Genomic DNA, 19015 nt, shown 5'->3' on the forward strand with positions numbered 1-19015 from the left:
GTCTATAACATGTCAGAACACTGCAATAATCAGTCATCAATGAAAATTAAAAACAGCATTATTTCAAAAACAGCTTGTTTTAACATGAACATTATATAACAAATTAATAAGAGGCACGGTGTCGCTACACGCAAGTGGCTTGGAAGACGTGGGTAATATGGTTTATCAATTTTGCAACACGAACTGGAGGCAAGATAGTTGATAGCTACTGTACAGAACTTAAAGATCTCTCTCTTTCGTTTTCTTTCTAGCTGCATTAAAGATGAAATGGTTAAACTTCTGTTTTTGTGTTTAGGGCAATCGGTTCATAGCTCTGCTTCAACTGTGCGATATAGTCACGAAGAGCGACCAACATTTCTGACATCCCAGAAATTCATCCGACCATCCGATTGCCGGTCGGGAGAGGTTTATCGCCTCTCGTTTCCCCCTGGACACTGCATGACAAACGACACACGACAAAGCTGAAAATCGGCCTAATTACTAAAAAGATTAGTAATTAAACTGTAGCAAGTTAGTCAAAATTTACCACAATAAGATACACTAAAACTTGATAAATCATAGTAACGGTGATTAAATTCTCAATAGAATTCAATTGGGTCCACACATTTTTATCATTATCATTTGATATTTATCAAACAATTGGGCTACAGTCAAACTGCGCTGATAATTGATCCGATCAGCTCATATGGGAACTCAGAGCTTATAAAAGCTCAGAACGCCAGTATATATGATTAATAATAGACTTTTTCTATATTTTCATTAACCATGGTATAAACATTGGGGGGGCTGTACTTGCTAGTTCTGGTTAAGACACTGATTGTGATCAGCACGAGAAGAGTAATCGGGTGAACAAAGGGTGTCACCAAAGAAAGAGAATTTTTGAACTGACGGTAGTGCTGTGGAGTTGGTCCGAGAGTCACATTACTATTCAGGGAGCACCATAATCAGTGTGCCAAATTTCACCAGTTTCCCCATGTACCGTTTCCTAGGGCGTCCATAGACAGTTTTGGGAAGAAAAAAATAATAAAGAAATCCAACCATTACAATAGGGTCTAAAGCACTTGGTCCCTGAAAGAGGTGCACAGATATAAGTGATGAAAATGAAAGTTAATTCCACTTATTATTTTCTGAGTTACCTGTTTTAGTTTGTGTGGCCACAGACACCATCTCCGCTGTCAGTGACGATGAGCCATTGATTGTTTGGGTTGTGTCCTTCTCCTGATGACATAATCAGAACATAGCCAGACTTATCAAACACATGATCATAATTACGGACTCCAAGCGTGTTTAGGTCTCGTCATAACTAAGATGAATAAATGAACTTTGACCTCTTTTGGGAGATGCTCTTCCTCTTCCTGTGGACCCCACTCTCCGCTCCACAGGGGCGGCTGCTGTGCGAGCATGCTGGGAAACAGAACTCAACCAAGACAAAGCAACACCAAACATAAACTATTGTTTCTCCATACAAAACAACTCAAATGTTCATCCACTTTATATTTTTAAATGGTAAAAATCTCAACAGTAGGACTGGATTCATCCAGAACAAAACCACCATGATTCTTAAAAACCCGTTAACATGCAGGTCTTGTTGACCCCTTTCTCTGTTGATTGAAACATGCAGTTTTATTAATTCTTGACAAAATGCATATTAATATGTGATGCACTGTATACTGCGTCAAAGAGGCACGCGCACTCTTGTGTAAACAAGCCCAACACGCATGAGCAGCGCATGGTGGGATGAGTGAAGGAGACGCGCTGAATAAAAACACACTCTCTCTCTGACAGCAGGTGGCGCTGATGTATCGATATTAATACAGAATAAAATATATTAATATAGAAATGCAGCGGTTACCCTGGTAACCTTGTAAACAAAGCAACCACTGCTTTCTGTAAATGTACCGAACTCTTATCGAATCGTGACCCCATCCGAGGAACGTACCAAACCATGACTTCTGTGTACCGGCACACCCCTAGTATATATTTAAGTACAGTAATTAAATTAATATCTTAAACGTGCGACTAGAAGACTAGCCGAGGGCATCCCCTAACAAATAGAGTTGGTCCTTCATTAGATTGGCCATTGTAGCAGTAGTCTGATACTGTCATTAGACTGGCCATTGTAACAGTAGTCTGATACTGACATTAGACTGGCCATTGTAACAGTAGTCTGATACTGTCATTAGACTGGCCATTGTAACAGTAGTCTGATACTGACATTAGACTGGCCATTGTAACAGTAGTCTGATACTGACATTAGACTGGCCATTGTAACAGTAGTCTGATACTGACATTAGACTGGCCATTGTAACAGTAGTCTGATACTGACATTAGACTGGCCATTGTAACAGTAGTCTGATACTGACATTAGACTGGCCATTGTAACAGTAGTCTGATACTGACATCAGATTGGCCATTGTAACAGTAGTCTGATACTGACATTAGACTGGCCATCGTAACAGTAGTCTGATACTGACATTAGACTGGCCATCGTAACAGTAGTCTGATACTGACATTAGACTGGCCATCGTAACAGTAGTCTGAGACTGTCATTAGATTGGCCATTGTAACAGTAGTCTCTGAGACTGTCATTAGATTGGCCATTGTAACAGTAGTCTGAGACTGTCATTAGACTGGCCATTGTAACAGTAGTCTCTGAGACTGTCATTAGATTGGCCATTGTAACAGTAGTCTCTGAGACTGTCATTAGATTGGCCATTGTAACAGTAGTCTGAGACTGACATTAGACTGGCCATTGTAACAGTAGTCTGATACTGACATTAGACTGGCCATTGTAACAGTAGTCTGATACTGACATTAGACTGGCCATTGTAACAGTAGTCTGATAGTGTCATTAGACTGGCCATTGTAACAGTAGTCTGATACTGACATTAGACTGGCCATTGTAACAGTAGTCTGACACTGTCATTAGATTGGCCATTGTAACAGTAGTCTGATACTGTCATTAGATTGGCCATTGTAACAGTAGTCTGATACTGTCATTAGATTGGCCATTGTAACAGTAGTCTGAGACTGACATTAGAATGGCCATTGTAACAGTAGTCTGATACTGTCATTAGATTGGCCATTGTAACAGTAGTCTGAGACTGACATTAGATTGGCCATTGTAACAGTAGTCTGAGACTGACATTAGATTGGCCATTGTAACAGTAGTCTGATACTGACATTAGATTGGCCATTGTAACAGTAGTCTGATACTGACATTAGATTGGCCATTGTAACAGTAGTCTGAGACTGACATTAGATTGGCCATTGTAACAGTAGTCTGATACTGACATTAGATTGGCCATTGTAACAGTAGTCTGATACTGACATTAGATTGGCCATTGTAACAGTAGTCTGATACTGTCATTAGATTGGCCATTGTAACAGTAGTCTGATACTGTCATTAGATTGGCCATTGTAACAGTAGTCTGATACTGACATTAGATTGGCCATTGTAACAGTAGTCTGATACTGTCATTAGATTGGCCATTGTAACAGTAGTCTGATTCTGTCATTAGATTGGCCATTGTAACAGTAGTCTGATACTGTCATTAGATTGGCCATTGTAACAGTAGTCTGATACTGACATTAGATTGGCCATTGTAACAGTAGTCTGAGACTGACATTAGATTGGCCATTGTAACAGTAGTCTCTGAGACTGACATTAGATTGGCCATTGTAACAGTAGTCTGATACTGACATTAGATTGGCCATTGTAACAGTAGTCTGATACTGACATTAGATTGGCCATTGTAACAGTAGTCTGATACTGTCATTAGATTGGCCATTGTAACAGTAGTCTGAGACTGACATTAGATTGGCCATTGTAACAGTAGTCTGATACTGACATTAGATTGGCCATTGTAACAGTAGTCTGAGACTGACATTAGATTGGCCACTGTAACAGTAGTCTGAGACTGACATTAGATTGGCCACTGTAACAGTAGTCTGATACTGACATTAGACTGGCCATCGTAACAGTAGTCTGATACTGACATTAGACTGGCCATCGTAACAGTAGTCTGATACTGACATTAGACTGGCCATCGTAACAGTAGTCTGAGACTGTCATTAGATTGGCCATTGTAACAGTAGTCTCTGAGACTGTCATTAGATTGGCCATTGTAACAGTAGTCTGAGACTGTCATTAGACTGGCCATTGTAACAGTAGTCTCTGAGACTGTCATTAGATTGGCCATTGTAACAGTAGTCTCTGAGACTGTCATTAGATTGGCCATTGTAACAGTAGTCTGAGACTGACATTAGACTGGCCATTGTAACAGTAGTCTGATACTGATATTAGACTGGCCATTGTAACAGTAGTCTGATACTGACATTAGACTGGCCATTGTAACAGTAGTCTGATACTGTCATTAGACTGGCCATTGTAACAGTAGTCTGATACTGACATTAGACTGGCCATTGTAACAGTAGTCTGATACTGACATTAGATTGGCCATTGTAACAGTAGTCTGATACTGTCATTAGATTGGCCATTGTAACAGTAGTCTGATACTGACATTAGATTGGCCATTGTAACAGTAGTCTGATACTGTCATTAGATTGGCCATTGTAACAGTAGTCTGATACTGTCATTAGATTGGCCATTGTAACAGTAGTCTGATACTGACATTAGATTGGCCATTGTAACAGTAGTCTGAGACTGACATTAGATTGGCCATTGTAACAGTAGTCTCTGAGACTGACATTAGATTGGCCATTGTAACAGTAGTCTGAGACTGTCATTAGATTGGCCATTGTAACAGTAGTCTGATACTGACATTAGATTGGCCATTGTAACAGTAGTCTCTGAGACTGACATTAGATTGGCCATTGTAACAGTAGTCTGATACTGACATTAGATTGGCCATCGTAACAGTAGTCTGATACTGACATTAGATTGGCCATTGTAACAGTAGTCTCTGAGACTGTCATTAGATTGGCCATTGTAACAGTAGTCTGAGACTGTCATTAGACTGGCCATTGTAACAGTAGTCTCTGAGACTGTCATTAGATTGGCCATTGTAACAGTAGTCTCTGAGACTGTCATTAGATTGGCCATTGTAACAGTAGTCTGAGACTGACATTAGACTGGCCATTGTAACAGTAGTCTCTGAGACTGACATTAGATTGGCCATCGTAACAGTAGTCTGATACTGACATTAGATTGGCCATCGTAACAGTAGTCTGATACTGACATTAGATTGGCCATTGTAACAGTAGTCTCTGAGACTGACATTAGATTGGCCATTGTAACAGTAGTCTGATACTGACATTAGATTGGCCATCGTAACAGTAGTCTGATACTGACATTAGATTGGCCATTGTAACAGTAGTCTCTGAGACTGTCATTAGATTGGCCATTGTAACAGTAGTCTGAGACTGTCATTAGACTGGCCATTGTAACAGTAGTCTCTGAGACTGTCATTAGATTGGCCATTGTAACAGTAGTCTCTGAGACTGTCATTAGATTGGCCATTGTAACAGTAGTCTGAGACTGACATTAGACTGGCCATTGTAACAGTAGTCTCTGAGACTGACATTAGATTGGCCATCGTAACAGTAGTCTGATACTGACATTAGATTGGCCATCGTAACAGTAGTCTGATACTGACATTAGATTGGCCATTGTAACAGTAGTCTCTGAGACTGTCATTAGATTGGCCATTGTAACAGTAGTCTGAGACTGTCATTAGACTGGCCATTGTAACAGTAGTCTCTGAGACTGTCATTAGATTGGCCATTGTAACAGTAGTCTCTGAGACTGTCATTAGATTGGCCATTGTAACAGTAGTCTGAGACTGTCATTAGACTGGCCATTGTAACAGTAGTCTCTGAGACTGTCATTAGATTGGCCATTGTAACAGTAGTCTCTGAGACTGTCATTAGATTGGCCATTGTAACAGTAGTCTGAGACTGACATTAGACTGGCCATTGTAACAGTAGTCTGATACTGATATTAGACTGGCCATTGTAACAGTAGTCTGATACTGACATTAGACTGGCCATTGTAACAGTAGTCTGATACTGTCATTAGACTGGCCATTGTAACAGTAGTCTGATACTGACATTAGACTGGCCATTGTAACAGTAGTCTGACACTGTCATTAGATTGGCCATTGTAACAGTAGTCTGATACTGTCATTAGATTGGCCATTGTAACAGTAGTCTGATACTGTCATTAGATTGGCCATTGTAACAGTAGTCTGATACTGTCATTAGATTGGCCATTGTAACAGTAGTCTGAGACTGACATTAGATTGGCCATTGTAACAGTAGTCTGATACTGTCATTAGATTGGCCATTGTAACAGTAGTCTGATACTGTCATTAGATTGGCCATTGTAACAGTAGTCTGAGACTGACATTAGAATGGCCATTGTAACAGTAGTCTGATACTGTCATTAGATTGGCCATTGTAACAGTAGTCTGAGACTGACATTAGATTGGCCATTGTAACAGTAGTCTGAGACTGACATTAGATTGGCCATTGTAACAGTAGTCTGATACTGACATTAGATTGGCCATTGTAACAGTAGTCTGATACTGACATTAGATTGGCCATTGTAACAGTAGTCTGAGACTGACATTAGATTGGCCATTGTAACAGTAGTCTGATACTGACATTAGATTGGCCATTGTAACAGTAGTCTCTGAGACTGACATTAGATTGGCCATTGTAACAGTAGTCTGAGACTGTCATTAGATTGGCCATTGTAACAGTAGTCTGATACTGACATTAGATTGGCCATTGTAACAGTAGTCTCTGAGACTGACATTAGATTGGCCATTGTAACAGTAGTCTGATACTGACATTAGATTGGCCATTGTAACAGTAGTCTGATACTGACATTAGATTGGCCATTGTAACAGTAGTCTGAGACTGACATTAGATTGGCCATTGTAACAGTAGTCTCTGAGACTGACATTAGATTGGCCATTGTAACAGTAGTCTGATACTGACATTAGATTGGCCATTGTAACAGTAGTCTGATACTGACATTAGATTGGCCATTGTAACAGTAGTCTGATACTGTCATTAGATTGGCCATTGTAACAGTAGTCTGATACTGACATTAGATTGGCCATTGTAACAGTAGTCTGAGACTGACATTAGATTGGCCATTGTAACAGTAGTCTGATACTGTCATTAGATTGGCCATTGTAACAGTAGTCTGATACTGTCATTAGATTGGCCATTGTAACAGTAGTCTGATACTGTCATTAGATTGGCCATTGTAACAGTAGTCTGATACTGTCATTAGATTGGCCATTGTAACAGTAGTCTGAGACTGTCAGAGGCTGTGATTCAATGAAAAGATATTTAATTGACTGCGGTTTAGCATGTCACACTAAATAATCCAAGACTGTGTTTTTATCTCTCATAGGAGGCACTAACATTTTCTAGACATTGTGTCAAGAACTTCAGAAAGGTGTTGAGACTTGTTTTTAACTGCTGCTCACATTTTTACGCAAGAACATTTTCAGAAATAAAAGTATGGGAGTGTTTTATAATTTGCCAAATGGTGAAAGAAACCATTTGCAACGGATTGCTATTCCTCAAAGCAATATGACACTGCAAATATAAATGATATGATAATTAACACAATGTGGTTCTTACTGTTGTCGCCAAAATGTTTGACCTGCTCCAAAGAACAATGGCACCTCCTTGTGGTCACCCTGGGAAAAACAGGATATTGGTGTAAGAATCTTTCGACATAAAATGCCAGCACTGTGAAGGGGGAGCGAGCCAGCAGCACCTGTTGAAGGTGAACTCCACGTCCAGAGGTTCTCCGAGGTAACCATGCTGGAAATCAGCATTCACACGTAAACTCACGTCATCTTCTGAGATCTGGGAGAGTCAATACACAGTCTGAGTCTTTGACAAATATCAATCACATTACAAACAGTGACCAAAACAAGAACACATTATATATGGATGTGACGTATAATACGGTTATATTGCAAAACAAGTGTTTGTGAAATTACACAAGCCACAGAATAAGAGTGCAAGTTAGGGTTATGCTCAAAAGCATTTTATCAGGTGGTTTTTTTTATCATCAGATTGCACGTGCTGTTAAATGCACATACATTTACAGGACAAAGCTACTTCAGTATGCACTACTATGTTCAGAAGAGGGGATTTGAGCATTCCTGCAAATCATTCACCCTCTTATTGGTTACAACTTAATTTGTTTATTGAAACATGTTTGTTTGTTTTTAAATGGGTTTGATTACCAGGAAATCCACAAACTGATAAAAGCATTGATAAATGTAAACGTAAATTAATTATTTGAAGAAATGGTCAGATTAATAACTGAGATGAACAGTCATTAGTTTCAGACCTACAAGGAAAGAATAATCTGAACATTAAGAATAGAAATTGTCAAGATACCTCTGTGATATAAGACATATACTCAAGAACAATTCCTCCACTACAGGGTTTCTTCAGAACCACTTTATCACCTAGAGGAGGATTAAACAATTTTAGTATTCTGTACACCAATCAAAACAATAATACAAAATTAGATGCAACATTTGCTAATTTCCTTTTTACTGATCACCAATGTTAAAGCAGGGCTATGCAGTTTCGGGAATTTCTTCGCTGTATTCTCGCTTTTTGCTCGCAGGTTTCTCTATAGAGCTCGCCCTACAGCTTCGGAATAGATATTTGACAACACTGTCGAAAAACTCGTTGGCGACTCTCAGATACCAGAGGCTAGTAGATCAACGACATCAAAGCAGATGGGACATTCTTTAAAATGTCTTCTTCATTCGGGTTCGAACAGCGTGAGGGAGCGCAATAATGACAGAATTTTAGCAGATTTTTGGGCCGTAAAGCAATTCGTTACATCGTGAGACCTGATATCACGCGATACTTCCTGACGCTGCGGCCGGCGGCCCGCCGGCACAAAGTAGCAAAGGTGTTTTTTTTGGCTCACAGGCGCTTGGGGGGTGCGAGACGACCACCATTCAACCCGAAAAAAGTCATAACTATTCCAATGACTCCGAAGCTGTTCGGTTAAGGTAAAATAGTTACTTAGTTCACCTTTAATAGTTGTTTATTTGTTTAATTTTTTTTAAAGGAATTGTTCATTCAAAAATTTAACTTTTTTTTAGCATTTACTCACCCTCACATTATTCTCCCTCAGTATTATTTCCTATTAAAGCTGTAGTCCGTAACTTTTGGCGCTCTAGTGGTTAATAAACAGAACTGCATGCGTCTTGTGGAAGAACATTGTAGCCGGATCTACTTCTCTCTGTTTATGTCTATGACGAGTCACGCACGTACTGGGCCAGTCTAAAATAGTCCCAATCTAAACACTTATTATAGGTGTACCGTAGTGATTCAGGATAAGACAAAAACACAGTTTGGAAAACGGATTCATGATGTACTCGCTCATTTTACAAATTTTGAACACAAAATTATATACTGCAACTTTAACTATTATATTTTGGATTCAGTATTTCTCCAGTTCCTCCTTGCCTCAGGAGTCTTGGAATGTGGTGCTTGATTTATTGGGGCTATTTTATGACATTTCTTATGCTTTCCAATTCATTTTAGCTGAATCTTTTTTCCATAAACGTATACATGCTTACGATTAAAAGGTACAGATTACTAGAGAACATCCTCACCAATGAAGAGGTTTGGCCGACCCTCTGTGAGTCCTGGCACCTCCAGGTGTAAGTTTACCGCTCCCTTCCTGAGGATGGCGCCGATGAGGCTGAACTCTCTGAGCTCCCTCTCAGCCTCCAGCTCCTCCAACCACAGAAGAGCAGAGAAACGCCGCAACATAGACGACAAACTCAAGGGCTGGAGAGGAGGAAAACAGGAGAGGAGCTATAATGACTTCTATTAAAAAGTGACGTGTATAAAAAAAGAAAAGAAAAAAAAGTAGTATTTCAAAATACTTATTTTATCAAATGCTGAGATTTGGGGTGGGGTTATGTTTGTCCAACCAGGAGTGTTCAAGAAATGTATTTAAAAGTCATTATTGTGCAATTCTATGGTGATTACACTTGAACTCCCAAGCCTTGTTTACACCTGCTATTAAAAAGCCCTTGTTATGCTACTTTAAAGGTTCCTCATTTTGTTTCGGAGGTCTCATATAATAAGTTTACATGCATCAAAGGTCAAAAAACACTTTCTCATAATATACATCACAGCATCAGCTCTTTTCTCACAAAAACATAATCTAATCATTTGTAATTAAGGTGTATTGAATGTTAAAACAGCTTTCAAATATAATGTTAAGTGGGTATCGTTACCCATTTTACTCTTAGTAATCATTTAAAAGTTCTGTTTGGAGGCCTCATATCAGTATCGATTTCAACGAATCAGTATTGTATCGAAATATATCGTGTATATAGTATACCGGATCCATACATTCACTCTTAAAGTGACAGCAGCCTAATACACCTCAATATTACTTGAACGACAAAAAACAATATGATCACTCACTGCTCTTGACTGAATAACTTTAGGCCACATCCACACGAAGCCAGAGCTTTCCCTATCCGATATTTTTTTTTACCGTTCAAAAAAAAATTTCCGTAAACACGGCGTCGTCTCAAGAAATATCTGCGTACACACGAAACCACTGAAACCGACTCAAAACGATGTAGTATACATGCCAGACCAGTATGTGGCGCTGTAATTCTGCCTCAGACATACACTAAAAACGGAGAAGAAGACTTGGAGCTCGCGCATAAACCTTGCGCGCTGTATACAACAATAATATTAGGCACAGCAGCTTCTTTTTTTCTTTTTTAATCAAGAACTTTGTTGAACAATATGAAAAAACATAAATGTAGTTGCTGTGACTTAACGGTGTCTGACTAGTTGACACTTGGTGTGATGACATCATCGTTTCGCAAAATATACGGATTGGCCGTACACACGAAAACGCAAGGGCGGCGTTTTCAGATTTATCCACCTTGGGACCCGGTTTCAAAAAATAGCGGTTTCAGTCTCCGAAAACGCCGGATCCGTGTGGACGAAACGCCAATACGATAAAAAATGTATACGTATACAGCGAAACGCGTCTCCGTGTGGACAGGGCCTTAATTGCAAGGATCAATTTGTATTTAATGTTTACAATTAGGACTATCCAGTGTTATTTTACATTTGATTGCTTCATTCAATTTCTGTAGTATTTCTTAACCGAATACTACTGTTAGACCTACCTGAAAAACGTTCTTCTTTATTCCACTGTATTTATTTGTGCTATCATTTGTAATTTGATTATTTGTTCTTATTTTATTACTGTGTACTTGTCTTTAACTCTTTCCCCGCCAAACACGGAATTTTCCGGGTTTTATGAAAAAGCGCTTCCCCGCCAAACACGGAATTTTCCGGGTATCCGTGTTTTAGGTGGTACACGGTAAGGAAGACCCGCGCGCATGCTCTGAAAGAGTACGGAACTTTTTGATCAAAGAAACCGACTGCGATCGGCTCAAACATGAATGGAGTAGCGAGAATGTAACGTTAGGTCAAAATATCTGAAATTAAGAGGTTTACGGCTGATCAAGTACTGGAGGTGTTGATGGACTCGGAGTCCGATCACTCCTTATTTGATCATTCTGAATCTGATCGGGACGAAGTAGTTAGTGAGAGAGATGTTCATGTCACAGAAATATCTTTATGCACAATGTTGGATAATATATATATATATTTATAAACACTATAATGTTTGTGTGTGAGTGTGCATGTAGGCTATTTGTGTGGCTGTGTGCATAAATATGAGCATGTAATGCCCAAATTGTTTCTCTCTTTGTGCACATTTACCACACTGTAATATGTATTTACAGGTGGAACTATAGATATAGAATATCGTGCAAAAATTGATGATTATGGCTTACATCTTATGTAAACCCCAAATTCTAAATTAGAATATTGTGAAAAGGTTTTCATAAGCTGTAAGCCATAATCAAAGTTATAACAAATAAAGGCTTGAAATATCTCACTTTGCATGTAATGAGTCCACATAATATATTAGTTTCACCTTTTAAGTTGAATTACTGAAATAAATAAACTTTTGCACGATATTCACATTTTTCGAGTTTCACCTGTGTGTATATATATATATATATATATATATAATGTGTGTGTGTGTGTGTGTGTGTGTGTGTGTGTGTGTGTGTGTGTGTGTGTGTGTGTGTGTGTGTGTCTATGTCTATGTCTTTTTTATTGAAAGTAATTCCAATTATTCATATAATTATTTACAGGTAGAACACAGCGAGGGGGAAATGTTTCCACATCCTGGGAAATGTTACTCAGTGTACCACTCAAAAGCAAATTACAGTGCCTAAATTTTATATATTTTAGATTTATTTATAATTGTAATTTATTTTGGAAGGTTTTATATATGATGGAAAAGACATCTGAATGTATTCTGCTTGAAAATGCACTTGTTTGATAAAAATGCCTTTTTCTCAGCTTTTTGTCCAGAATGTTGTGTTTTTGACAAAACCTATCTATGTTCAAGTGGCAATAAAAAAAGAAAAAATGAAGATAAAATAAATTTTTTTTTTTTGTTTAAAAGCAGACGCTCAGATCTTTATTTTGATATGTAGCATGTTCATATATTCATAGAGCAAAATATTCTGTGGGCCATTAAAATTTAGCGAAAATCGTCAAAAACCCTGGCGGTGGCTGGCAACTTTAAAAAAAAATGCTGGCGGGGAAAGAGTTAAAAAAAAAAAATATATTTTTTTTTTATTCAAATGGATTACCGATTCTGTCATGTATGGTTGCAGCAAGATGCAAAAATAAAATGCTGGATTTAAGTGCAGCAGTCCTTTCTTTATTAAACAAAACCTAAAACACTCCGGAGGAAACAGGAAAATACGCTATAAACTTGACGGGATCAGACAAAGAACTGAGCAAAATACAGGGCTTAAATACTGAGACAAACTAATCGAAGAAACGAGACCCAGCTGACAACTTAAACAATTGGAAACGTAGGCAACAAACAACTGAACACAGGGAACTACTGAAAACTAGGACACAGAACTGAGACATTATACAAAGCCCACCCCAGAAACAGATTACAACACAGAAACCTGTGACAGTTACGATATGTCATCATTTTTGAAGCATAACAAATATTGCCAAGACTTTAAATTGATGGACACATTTTTTTTTAGATAATATTAAAACATCTTTATGCCAGGTTTCCCCCCACAATATTTTTCAGGGTATCGTATCGAACTTAGAAATTCCAGTAACACAATTACACAAACTCAAGCACGTGTGACACTCGTCTGCTGTCTCACTACGAGGACATGAACTTCATCTCCAGAGCTGCTCTGAGAGTCACTTCACCAGTATTTCACCATTTCATTTGAGAAAACTATTGTCAGAAACACACAGAAACTCAGAGCTCTTCACTACTACCCACCAAAATAAAAGTACGGTTTAACTGAACAGTAGAATGTAGAATTTGTGATTTTGAAAATTCAATTAAATCATTAAAATGGAATACAGAAATCACGTAATTTAGGAAACATTTATAAAAAAGGATCTCATAGAGCCCTAAAAATTAAATTGTTAAACTTAAAGGACAATTCCGGTATTTAACACCGAGTCTATTTTGTAGTTTGTTTTGGATGAACAAGAGTGGTGGACAAAGAAATTTTGACAATGGTTCCTGTCTCGACTTTTTGACTATTTTAGAATTGCCCATGACCGCTTTAGAATGGGAGTCTATGGCCATGCACAAACATGTCCTTAAAACAACTCTTAACGTTCGTTTTCAAAACTGTGCAACTCACCGAGTGGTTAGTGGTGTTCGTTGATGATTAAAAACAAATATATCGGCGCAATGTATGATTTCAATCCGTTTATTTTTCTATAGTGGAACTATTTTTTCAGATACCTCACAACCGCGTATAAACTTCCGCAACTTCCGTTGCTCTGCTCACGCTAGCCTTCTGAGAGACTAAAAGACCTAAAAGACTACAACCAAATGTAAACAGCCCCCTTTCCGTCTCCGGTAGCGCAGTAATATCAACGAGCAATGAGTCCTCCAACGGAAATCAATGGGATTTTACAAAATGGCAAATAAAACACGACAGAAACTGTATTTCGCTACGCTACTTGTTTTGGAATATCAACAAACACCACTAACCACTCGGTGAGTTGCACAGTTTTGAAAACGAACGTTAAGGGTTGTTTTAAGGACATGTTTGTGCATGCCCATAGACTCCCATTCTAAAGCGGTCATGGGCAAATCTAAAATAGTCAAAAAGTCGAGACAGGAACCATTGTCAAAATTTGTTTGTCCACCACTCTTGTTCATCCAAAACAAGCTACAAAATAGACTCAAAGTGTTAAATACCGGAATTGTCCTTTAATATATTGTTGTTAAATTATATGAGTTTCATAAATTCACCTAACTAGACATGCTTTTGGATAACAAACATTTAATTTAACCATTAAAACTGAATCCAGAATTTTTTTTACGGAAAACACAGAATTTGGTAATTTCATCGAGCCCTATGAGCAACGACTGAGCTGAATGATGATGTGGGAGAGACAGCACTGAAGTCCACGTTACCTCTGCCAGAGCCGGCTGGACAACCAGCACGTCCTTCTGGGCTTCAACACAATCTCTGAGAGCCTGCGGCACGGCATACTGTCCCAAGAAGTTTGGAAGATGCCGCCTTGTAAGCCTGTCAAAAGAGACAAAATGCTCAAAAAAGCAAGACAAAAAACAAAAAAACATTTGTACATATTTAGTGTACATTTTCACTATTCACACAATTATGCACAGTATATTATGGAAGCTTGTTTCCGCCACAGAATGAAACAATTTAAAGGATAATTGTGACTTTTCAACTCACAATTCTAACTTCTTTTCTCAGAATTGAGTGATATAAATTCGCACATTCGCACATCAGTTATAAAATCATAATTGCGAGTTATAAAGTCCAATTCTTTTTTTCTTCAGAAAGACTTTATAACTCGCAATTATGATTTTATAACTCGCAATTGAGATGAAGAGGAGGGAATGTAATAAATGTAATAGAAGTGTAATGTAATGTAACCTGGCAAAGTTGATCTATCAGCTTGATCATCTGCATTTCCGGTTTAGATTGATAAGGTAGTAACAGGATTATAACCTGTCATTATTGCTTTGGGAGCAGATATTCCAAATATGGTAAGGGACGTGACATTTCCCTCACACGCGTAAGGTATTCAGGCCAATCACAATGCACTGGATCGCTGGCCAATCAGAGCACAGCGTGCTTTTCAGATTGAAATCGACGCGTTTCAGAAAGGCGGGGCACAGAGGAGCAACAATAATGTACGGTATGTGTAAAATAATGACTTTTTTTTAACCTAAAACAAATTGCATTACACAAAATACACAAAATAATGTTCTTTTTAGAACCATCATATGATCCCTTTAAAGACACTGCCAGCTTCCAGTTTGAAGAGAACCTCACTGAGGAAGTGAACAAGGAAAGGAGATCAGCGAGCGTCACCTGATGGGAGCCGGAGGAGCCGTGACCGTGAGCACCTGGACGGGCTTCGGCTGCGCTGGCACTGCTGTTAGAGCGGTGTAGGGCATGCTGGGTTTGAGCAGACCCTCCTCTGCACAGCTCACCAACACCTCCAGACGCCTCGCGATGGTGAACGAGGAGAAGTGCAGGAGCAGCAGCTCAGCAGAGCGGCCCAGAGTCCTACAGCAAACACATTCAAAGAGCATTAAAACAACCTCGCCATGCGTTTCAACCAGGAAGACGTGTGCAGCAGGGTTTCCATTGTCCGGTAATTGCCGGACATTGGCCGGAAAAAAAATGAAATGTCCGACAAAATTAAATCTCTCCGGTCAAATTGTCCGATTAAAATTACCTAATAATCCCGCCCCCCTAACACAATCTGAATTTGAGAATAAGCCTAAAATGTATAAAACAAAAATACACCGACCTTTGGCTATGTTATAAAGTAACAGGCTCTACCGTTTGAAAGTTATTAAACAACATTGCATGCTGCATTTCAAATAAAGCGCACGCCTAAAACGGCTGTAATATAGACCTAAACAACGAACGAATGAGTGAGACGTTTCAAATATGGCCAGGCCCAGGCAGACTAGCCGTAAAAGCTTTTTTCAGAGGCCAGACGCGACGGACGATGGTGAATCAGGAACGCCTGAAGCCTCAGATGTCCAGACAACTCCACCACCACCGGAGAAAAAGCAGAATCGGATCAAGACGAAGCAGCGAAGTCGCCTTGCGGAGAACAAGGTTACGCGGCTTATGCGCATTGCAAGTTGTGGAGAGACACTAGCCGCGTTTCCATTAGGCTACCCTTCAAATTGCGCAAATTGAAATTGCGAATTAAAAATACGCACAATGGAAACACGTTAATTTCGCAAAAACTCCCGTTTATCGCAAGAACGTTTTTATGCTCGCATGAGGTGGTTTTTCAGGCAATTCGAAAAAGGAATATTTCGCAAAACTGCAATGGAAACAGTTTTTGCGCATTTGCAGTCACCTGACTTAGAAGACGCGGTGTGTTTGAGGTCCATGTAGCCTATAGCTACGCAAATAATAATCATTTTATATTATTTTATTATAACATTTAGGTAATAAGCTATATTTAGAAGACACTTTTATGCAAAAAAGGAACAAAGCTGAGTGTGGAGCGCGCACTGCATGGCACGGAGGCGCGGGCGCGAACACTTGCATTTTCCTATTAACAGTGGAAACAACTTAAAATACTCTATCATTTCTGGTCATACAGAAAATAATAATACATTATTCTCAACTACTTTTATTTGTGTAAACTCACAATAACAAGAAAACGTTGTGCTTTTGTAAAATAAAATAAAACAATCAGACGCACTTTCATGATCTCCATAAACTGGAGCGTGAGAATTGAAACAAAATATAGCCTATGTAGGCTAAAGCTTGAAATGTCCACTTTAAAACGAACAAATTCGAATCGAAAGTTAATACCTTCTGATTATGTACCTAATCCGTATGAAAGGTGCATTTCTCTCTAAAAGCGCATCTGCTTAACAGCGGAGATGGAGATGTGATTTTAGCCGACACTTAGAAAACAATAGTTTATTAATAATATTAATGGCTCTTCTCATTCAGCACTGCGGGAAAAACATCAATTCCAGGTTCTAATTTGGCCTTTGAAAACCAGTAAAATCGACATGTTTTCCATATTAATTTGTGAATATTTTAAATGTTTAATAAAGGGGCAAAAAGTCATAAACAAAAATCAGAAAATGCGTCGGTATTTACTTTTTTGCGCAGCAGTTGGTGTAGCCAGTTCAAATTAAAATTTTGGTGTTCAACTTTGCGTTTTAAAAAGACAACAACCGTTCATTTTTCGTTTTTCAATTACGGGTTAAAAAAGGAAAAACGAATGGACAAAAGCCTACATGGATCGTTTGGACAGAATACGAGACAGAGTTCTTTATTAAATTCATAAAAGAAACAATAATTAGCCTATAGGAATACTGGATTCTAAATCTCAAATAAATGCCACAATCAAAACCTCGGAGCAGAAATGAGGGCGAAACACCCAGAAACTCCTTATGTGTCGTTCGCAGTACAAGGGTCTTTCCCTGCCATTAATGCTTGGATAACACGCCACGTCTCCTTCCATTAATCATAATAATAATGTCTAATGCGGTGGCTGTGATATTATATAAACCAACGTCCGTTGCCGTGATTTTTGAAATGACTTATCGTGAGAGAAAAAAGGACGTTTAGTCGCATATAACATCGCTTAATGGAAACGCCGTCATTTCGCAATAGTTTTTTATCGATATTTAGATAATAGCGCAAAACATTTGCGCAAATCTGTAATGGAAATGCGGCTATTTACACCGCGAGATATTCAGATATTTTATGTGGGGAAGGGGGATTGGTTTGTTAAACTATGAATGTGAAACCATAGTAAAAACAATTGGCGTTGATTGACGCCAATCGGACGTTCATGTTTTTTTCCGTCTATTTGAAGTTATAAACATGTTGCATTCTATACGGCCTGATAATGTCATTTTTTAAGTTACATAGCCTGCCTCCAGTTTTCCTCAACGTGACTAATTAAGAGGCAATATTTGACCGGCATATCATCAAAATGTCCGGAAAACGAAATCTCTGCCGGTCACTTTGACCGGCACCATTTTTTTCTAGCGGAAACTCTGGTGTGCAGCCGTCAGCCTGCACACACACACACACCAGCAGTGGCGGACTGGCACCAAAAAGAGGCCCTGGCAATTTTAGCAGAGAGGCCACGCTTTTCCCACTTTCAGCCAATAACGCCTTACGCTTCTTCTCTCTCTTTTTTTCTGCTCCACCCTTTTCTACTCGCCGTTTTCTCATTCCTCGATCCATTTTCTTTCACTCCGTGTTGTTGATATGCTCTCATTACCCATCATTCACTTGTCATTATCTATCATCTCATCAGGTCAATGATCGCGAGAAATTCCACTGACTAAAAACATTCAAAATACCTTATAAATAGAGAGATTACATACATTTAGGCTATTTGTCCTTCACAGGAAAAATATAAATAAAAAGTCATTATTATTATTTAGTTCATAGGGCTATTATTTTTCAGAGATAGGCCGTGGTGTTTGTTTGTTTGCTTTTTTCCTTGTTTTTTTGTGGCCGCCTGCAGCTCCGCTTAATTTATTATTATTTTATTCATATTTACATTTACATTTATGCATTTGGCAGACGCTTTGCAGACACTCCGCTTTATTTATTTATTTAGCCTTTTTATATGGTTGTGATGAGCGCCGAGCGAGCCGCTGGCTGTGCTGCCGGTTGCGGGCGGCCAATCCGCCAAAAGGCGGCCGCATCTCCGCTTTATTTATTTATTTAGCCTTTTTATATGGTTGTGCGCCACAAGTTGTGATGAGCGGCGAGCGAGCCGCTGGTGGTGCTGCCGCTTGCAGCCATTGCGCCCCGCTTCCTCGCTTTATTTAGCCTATTTATTTGTTTGTGATGCGGCCACAACAAGTGATGAGACCAGGCGG

General features: G+C 39.0%; 1 protein-coding gene across 2 annotated transcripts in view; it reads right to left on the reverse strand.

The window, feature by feature from the left end:
- The window catches only part of mov10l1 (Mov10 like RNA helicase 1), a 61119-nt gene that overhangs the window by 17337 nt on the left and 24767 nt on the right, over positions 1-19015 (reverse strand). For both annotated transcript variants that reach the window (XM_082173927.1, XM_082173928.1), the window contains 8 exons: positions 15495-15692; positions 14564-14678; positions 9639-9816; positions 8398-8468; positions 7763-7854; positions 7624-7682; positions 1329-1417; positions 1137-1218 (listed from right to left, as the gene is read on the reverse strand). In XM_082173927.1, coding sequence (XP_082030053.1) covers positions 1137-1218; positions 1329-1417; positions 7624-7682; positions 7763-7854; positions 8398-8468; positions 9639-9816; positions 14564-14678; positions 15495-15692 — 884 coding nt within the window. The remainder of the gene's footprint in view (positions 1-1136; positions 1219-1328; positions 1418-7623; positions 7683-7762; positions 7855-8397; positions 8469-9638; positions 9817-14563; positions 14679-15494; positions 15693-19015) is intronic.

This window comes from Leuciscus leuciscus, assembly GCF_965113295.1.
Source record: "Leuciscus leuciscus genome assembly, chromosome: 6".
Lineage (NCBI taxonomy): Eukaryota > Metazoa > Chordata > Actinopteri > Cypriniformes > Leuciscidae > Leuciscus > Leuciscus leuciscus.